Here is a 7,105-nt window from a genome sequence, read left to right as displayed (position 1 = left end):
GATAGCAGGACTGTAATCTCACATTCATACTGTTACACAATTCACAGAACACTGGTCAGCATTATTTAATGGCACGTTCACTAGAACATTCAAAATTAGCATGTTACAGATTACGAAACTGAAAAACACTAGCTACAGATACAGCCTTATTCAAACAGAATTGATGGGAACCAGCTAATCTAAGTACCAATATTCCTTCTAAGGTATTGCAGATTTTATCACCATTTTATTTATTGTGTATATATGTTTCTGCCATCTATTTCTTTATTCTCTTTCCAATATCCTTCACTCAATATTATACAGACAGTTGAAACAAAAGAGCCATAAGGCATGAGTTCTAATCTTGGATTCATTACCCACATTGGCCCTATCCCCTATAATACTCATACTCCCTAGGTATTTCCAAGGGTTGAAGTATTAAAGACATGCATGTAAAATGTATCATAAGCCTTAAAAATTAAATACATGTTATCTTTTAATATGTGACTTGTATTGAAGGCAACATCCAGGCTACCATTAAGCGATGAATATAGTTTGAAGGAATTGTCAGGAACAGCAAATTGGATGACTGCAAGTGACTCAGAGCATGCCCAGAAACCAGTGTCCCCTCTGGGAGAAGCATGTGCCTTTGGAAAGCACACTAGACAAAAATCAGGTAAGAAAAAATAATTTGGAAACTTAGTTCTTCTAAGTGCTATAGAAGGGCTGACAAGTATGACCTAGGTAAGTGAGGAGGAGTTTGAATGGGCCTGGATTTAAGCTGGGCTCACCTGAGACTATAGTTAGCACTGGAGCTTTAGGCAAATCCTATACATTCTCTGAGCTCCTGAATGCTAATGTGTAAAGTGAAGATAAGGAAACATCACTCATAAATTATTTGAAAACATTAAATTTAAAACAATTGACCCATGCAACTTGTCCAATAAATCCACTCTGCTAATGGCAACCACGCTTTATTGGTGTTGTGTGCCCAGGCCTTTACTCAATGCCTAACACATAAAGCGTACCCAATAAATTTTTTATGAATAATTACAGGTTGGCAAATTAAAACTGGTAATGGGAAAATCTAGAAACTAAAATTGAATCAGGCATCTGTACTTAGTGTGGAGTCTTCATCTTCTGAACCAATAGTTAACAGTAAAATACCAGAGTATGCAAAAGGACAGGTAATAAATTGATGGGAGGAGATGGTGTTATATGACAAAATGGGAACTGACACTGCAGACCCTACCAGCCTCCCTCATCTGGCCTTCTCCAACTTAGAACTCAAGAGGAAGGAGATGGACATGAAGATGTACAGCCTACGAGAAAGAAAGGACTGTGTGTACCAAGAGGTCACCGAGCCCCAGGATGATGACTACCTTTGTAAGTGACCCTCACTGAGAAACATGTTATGATACAATAATTTTATCTGGTCCTTTGCTCTCCAAATCATTCCCTTCCTCTAGTGACATAGAGTACAGGATTGAGTCTCAATGATGTCAGTGCTGGACTTTCTCTGAAGCTCTTTGTGTCCAGGAACATGCATTATACCTTCCCTAACCCCTGTTGCTCTCACCTCCAGATTGTGAGAAGTGTCAGAACTTTCTTATCGACAGCTGTGCGGTGCATGGGCCCCCTCCATTTGTAAAGGACACTGCAGTGGACAAGGGGCATCCCCACCGCTCAGCCCTCACCCTGCCCCCTGGATTGAGAATCGGGCCATCGGGCATCCCTGAGGCTGGGCTTGGAGTGTGGAATGAGGCAGCTGACTTGCCAGTGGGTCTGCACTTTGGCCCTTATGAAGGACACATCACAGAAGATGGAGAGGCAGCCAAGAGCAGATACTCCTGGCTGGTGAGAACTCTTTACCTCTTCCACTGTCCTCTGGCTTCCCACGTGCCTTCTGAGGCTTGGAGGGACCTCACCTCTTATGTGCTAGATATGGAGGGGATAATATGGTTAGCTCTGTATACTGACTGGACTTCACATGAACACAGAGCTCCTGTTTAATGATCAGACGGTAAGTGGGAGCAAAGTGGTACAGACACAAAAGAGTGACTCCTCCCTTGTGGGCCTCTTGCTCTGTTTGGACAGGTAGACTCAGATGTGTAGGCAATTGTAGGGAACCGTTTCCAATGTTGTGGAAATGTAGCTCAGCCCTCACGTGGAAAGCCAGTGGGGTGCAAGTGGCACACGGGACCACGCCTGCAGATAGGTTTTCCTGTGGGGAATCAGGCCTGCATTGTACCCAGACTGCTGTGAGACTTGCTTTTGCTAAAACTCCCTCACCCTGAATTGAGGCAGCAAGGGCTTACTGCAACTTCCTAAAATCTGAGCGAAACCTCCCAAGTATGGAGTGTGACCAGTTCAACCACTTTTCCCCTTGGTCTGCAACATCCTCTCTTTGAAGTTATTAGCAACATTCTTTACTTTGTTATCCTTAAAAGGTAATCCCTGCACTGAAGCTGTGCATAGTAAATAAGGACTACCCTCCATGTAATGTACCCAGAGAAGCAATAAAAGCCTGTCCACGCAGGGACTGGGCTCTCTGGCCCTCTCGCCCTCTCTCAGAGAGTGTCCATGACGACCGTTATTCTCCACAGGACTTCTGTAGTCCGTGTGTATTTGTTCTCTAGCAGCCACAACACACACGGATCCTGCAGGCCACCCGCGATAACTAAGGAAAATATCATGTGGTCACAGGTGGCAGTTGAATCCCCATGCAGGTTGAAGGAACTTTGATGACAGTGGAGTAAAATAATTCTGACTACTACACCTCCCCACTAAAAAATAAATAAATAAAAGGTCTTTAACTTCTTTTCTGAAATGCAGATCGCCAAAGGGAGAAACTGCTATGAGTATTTGGATGGAAAGGACAGATCCTGGGCCAACTGGATGAGGTGAGGTCAGCAGGTCTCTGGGTGCCAGAGGGGACTCTCATCCCCCACAAGCCCATATATCTTTTCCTCTCATCATGCCTCCCTCAACAGTCTCCCTTAATCCTTTTTCCCTTTTTTTCTCTATACACTGTTCTTTCATTTCAGGGGGCTTTTAGGAAAAAAGTAGCATATGTCCTCAAACTATAAAGTTCTCTGCTAGATACAATCTGGGTGCTGGAAAGGACCTTGAAGAGCCTAGCTAGATACAACAGGGACACTGGATTACACTTTAATTTATCAAATGAACATTAATTAAGCACTTACTATATTCCAGTTTAGATGAAGGAATACATTACTTACACAGATCACACAACCCATGTCCTTATGAAGGACTTCTTGCAGACAGACATAAAACAGCCACTTTTAGAAACATTTAACTATAATTTCCAAGAAGTTCACAGTGTCAAGATACCACAAAAAAAAGGGTGGCCTAAAAATGTGAGGGCAGCAAACCATCCCAGCCTCACTTCAAACTGGAGCTGGGCTCTGAGGCCTATAGAGGAATGGTCATGGGCCCCTTTCCTGAGAGGGGCTCTCTTTTATCAAGGATAACAGAATGTGAATCAACTACTATTGTTCTGTTTCATTTTACTAAGACAAAAAGACCTCCAATTTTCTATGGTCACCTTGGGCAGGCAAGTGAATGGTACCCTAAATAAAGTGTGGAGGAGTTGAGAAAGGCCTCTTGGGAGAAAACAGACATGGGCTGAGTACTGGATAATTAGTGAGCTAATTTAGAAGCAGGGCCCTAGATCAAGCACCATGTTCTGTGGTGTGAGACAATTTGATTTAGAGCTTGGAGGTGCAAGGTATCACTGGATATTATGGCCAATCAGGGTAGAAGTTAAGTCTAGAACTGGGTTTTAGGAAATGGTATTAGTCAGGATGAACACTGCAAGCAGGACTTGGAGATAGGCATTCACATTCTGATGGACGCTCAGACACTGAAGAGAAGGTTCCCCAGGAGCATTAGGACAGTGGGCAATGCCTGAGCCTGAGGGCCTTAAGAATCGGGGAGGAGCTGGACATGGATGTAACAAGTAGTGGGAACTCATCACTGTGGTTTTCTTTCCCTTCATCCACCTCAATTCCAGGTATGTGAACTGTGCCCGGGATGATGAAGAGCAGAACCTGGTGGCCTTTCAATACCATGGGCAGATTTTCTACCGAACCTGCCGGGTCGTCAGGCCGGGCTGTGAGCTGCTGGTCTGGTTTGGGGACGAGTATGGCCAGGAGCTGGGCAGCAAGTGGGGCAGCAAGTGGAAGAGAGAGCTCATGTCCAGGAGAGGTGGGCACCACTGTTCTTCAAAACAGAAAGAAAAGAGAGAATTTTCCATAGAAATATTCATAATCCAACTCTTAAGTACAGTAAAGTCCACTCTAAAGTCAGTAAAGTTTCAAATCACATGCTGCAGAAGTTCACAATGCAATCATATGCCCTTGACTCTTAGGCAAAATTTTTATATTTTTTATTTTTAAAATATTTTATGAGCAAAATACACAACCACTTATAGTGCTGAAAGACTGAAAGGCAAAAAAGAAGTTTTCAGTCACTTACCAGTTCTCTCACCAAGACAGTTTTTCTGAAACTTTTATAGCTGGTTGTTGTTGTTATTGTTGTTCATTTTCCTCCATACTTCTGAATAAAATGTTTTTGTTTATAGGCATTCATTATTTTTTAAAGATTTTGCCCTGGCTGGTATGGCTCAGAGGATTGTCCACTGGCCTGTGAACCAAAGGGCTGCCGGTTTGATTCCCAGTTGGGACACATGCCTGGGTTTTGAGCCAGGTCCCCAGTAGGGGGCATGTGAGAGGCAACCACACGTTGATGTTTCTTTCCCTCACCCTCCCTCCCTTTGCCCTTTTCTGAAAATAAATACATAAATCAAATCTTTTTAAACAAAATTGTATTTATTTTTGCAGAGAGTGGAAAGGAGGGAGAAAGAAAAATCAATATGCAAGCAAAACATTAATCAGTTGTCTCTGGCACACCCCCAGCTGGCCCACAACCCTAGCATGTGCCCTGACTGGGAATCGAACTTGTAACCTTTCAGTTTTCAGACACCACCCAACCCACCAAGACACACCATTCAGGCAAGGCACATTCGTTCATTATTTCAGTGAATTGTCGTGTGAGATCCTACTCTGTGGTGCACAGCGTCCTCGGACCTGGAAATACAGATTAACCTGAGGGTGAGAATCACTGCTCTTGAAGGACCTGAGGGAAAACCAGGCACTTGTGCTTAACATGTGCATACCACTACACAGCGGTTAGTGCTTTGGAGATAACTGATCCAGGACAAGTGCCTAGAGATCAGTGTGAGGGGAGGTGCAGTATGGCAGGTGGTCTGGGAAGGGCTCTCAGGAGATAACATTTACAAAATTACCTGGGGGCAAATGATCCCAGGCAGAGGGAGCATCTAGTGCAGAGAAGAAAAGAGAGGGGGCGTTGAATTGGCTGAGGGTCACTCAGGTCTCGTCTCAGCACAGAGGATAAGAACGGAGATCAGATGGATGCTTAGCAGCCCTGAAGTGCGGTGTTGGTAATGTGAGTTGAGACCCTGGGGACTTGCCTGAGTGCAAGTGTGCAGTCATCAGCTGTAGAGTGGTGTGTTCTCTGTTCTGATTATGCTTTGTTAAGTTTTAGAAAATAAACCCCAGTGGGGAATCTCCTCAGAGATCACTTCATCTCCAAGTGGCATGGTGGATTGGCTAGAGACAGGAGTCGGGCGTGTAAGACGTGTGGTTGGAGAAATATTTTGAAACAGGACTTAGTGTATTTGAAATGGGCTAACACTGAATGAGATGAAGCATAAACATCTGGTGTGAGGCTTGAGGAAGGACTTTTTTTAAAGATTTTATTTATTTTTAGAGGGGAAGAGGGAGAAAGAGGGAACCATTAATGTGTGCTTGCCTATCACACACCCCCTACTGTGGACCTGGCCCACAACCCAGACACGTGCCCTGACTGGGAATCAAACCTGCGACTCTGCTTCACAGGCTGGCACTCACTCCACTGAGCCACATGAGCAAGGGCAGGAGGACGTTTCATTTTGCTGTTTTAGAAACCAGAGAGAAGCAATGCCTAGTTGGGGCCTGTGGTTTTCATTTTTAACATGACTTAGAAGATAATGATAGAAGGGAAAGGTCACTACAGTTCCATCCACACAGGGAGTGAAATGGCCTCTCATGCTCCTTGACAGCCCCTAGTCTGGGCAATATTAGAAAAGACCCTTGCTGTGGGCTTTCTGAATTTCTGAAGGAGATTCACTGCAAAAAGGAAAATAGACCACAAGTGGACACTTTGTGGGAGACAGAGCTTGCACTGTCACCACAGTAAGAAAAATTCATGGGGCAGGTCTTACCAGGAGACTAATCATAGGGCCCAGGCATTCTCATCAACATCTGCCCTGACCAAACCTTTCTCTTTCAGCAGAACCAAAGCCAGAGATCCACCGATATCCCTCCTGCTCTCTGGCCTTCTCCAGTCAGAAATTCCTCAGCCAACATGTGAAATTCAATCAGTCCTCTCAGATTCTCCCAGGAACATCTGCAAGAAAACACCCCCCAGTAAAGGAACCCTGTCCAGTGGATCAGAATCAGCAGCAACAACATACTCGTACATGCAGCTGGAATGATAAAGCTGAACATCAAAAGTTCGAAGAAAGGTCCAAACTTTTGCTTAAAGGGATCAGTCAGAGGAGACACTCAAGACCCATTTTCCAACCTTCCAAAGAACAAATGAGGAGCTCTAGTGAGCATAAGAAAATGATGGAGGAAGAGCCCTGTAGAGGCCAGAAAGAGAGTCCAGAAGACACAGGCAAGTTATTTGTGAAAATAGGAATGTCAAGAATTAGAACGTTCAAGTATGGAAGGTGTTGGCAAGGCTTCAACGATGGGTCACATCTCATTAGAGACCAGAGGACACACTCAGGGGAGAAGCCCTATGTTTGTAGGGAGTGTGGGCGAGGCTTTACACGGAAGTCACATCTCATCACACACCAGAGGACACACACAGGGGAGAAGCCCTATGTGTGCAGCGAGTGTGGGCGAGGATTTACACAGCGATCACACCTTGTCACACACCAGAGGATACACTCTGGGGAGAAGCCCTATGTTTGTGAGGAGTGTGGGCGAGGCTTTTCACGGAAGTCATTTCTCATCAGACATGAGAGGACACACAC

At 44.7% G+C, this 7,105-nt stretch overlaps 1 protein-coding gene across 1 annotated transcript; it reads left to right on the top strand.

The window, feature by feature from the left end:
• Positions 1-498: 498 nt before the first annotated feature.
• LOC114510258 (histone-lysine N-methyltransferase PRDM9-like) lies at positions 499-6,666 on the top strand. The gene is made up of 7 exons (XM_036013647.1): positions 499-655; positions 1,264-1,365; positions 1,565-1,836; positions 2,815-2,882; positions 4,016-4,209; positions 6,355-6,491; positions 6,658-6,666. The coding sequence occupies exons 1-7, from the start codon at positions 565-567 to the stop codon at positions 6,664-6,666; spliced, it is 873 nt and encodes a 290-aa protein (XP_035869540.1). The 5' UTR covers positions 499-564.
• Positions 6,667-7,105: the final 439 nt, after the last annotated feature.

Source organism: Phyllostomus discolor, chromosome 13 (genome assembly GCF_004126475.2).
Source record: "Phyllostomus discolor isolate MPI-MPIP mPhyDis1 chromosome 13, mPhyDis1.pri.v3, whole genome shotgun sequence".
NCBI classification, from domain to species: Eukaryota; Metazoa; Chordata; class Mammalia; order Chiroptera; family Phyllostomidae; genus Phyllostomus; species Phyllostomus discolor.
This window is presented reverse-complemented; position numbering and strand designations above follow the sequence as displayed.

Excerpts from the sequence above, each read along its gene's own strand:
- LOC114510258 (XM_036013647.1), top strand. The coding sequence starts at position 565 with ATGACTGCAAGTGACTCAGAGCATGCCCAGAAACCAGTGTCCCCTCTG. Across the intron at positions 656-1,263 it reads GCACACTAGACAAAAATCAG|AACTCAAGAGGAAGGAGATG; the intron begins GTAAGAAAAAAT and ends TCTCCAACTTAG. Across the intron at positions 1,837-2,814 it reads AGAGCAGATACTCCTGGCTG|ATCGCCAAAGGGAGAAACTG; the intron begins GTGAGAACTCTT and ends TCTGAAATGCAG.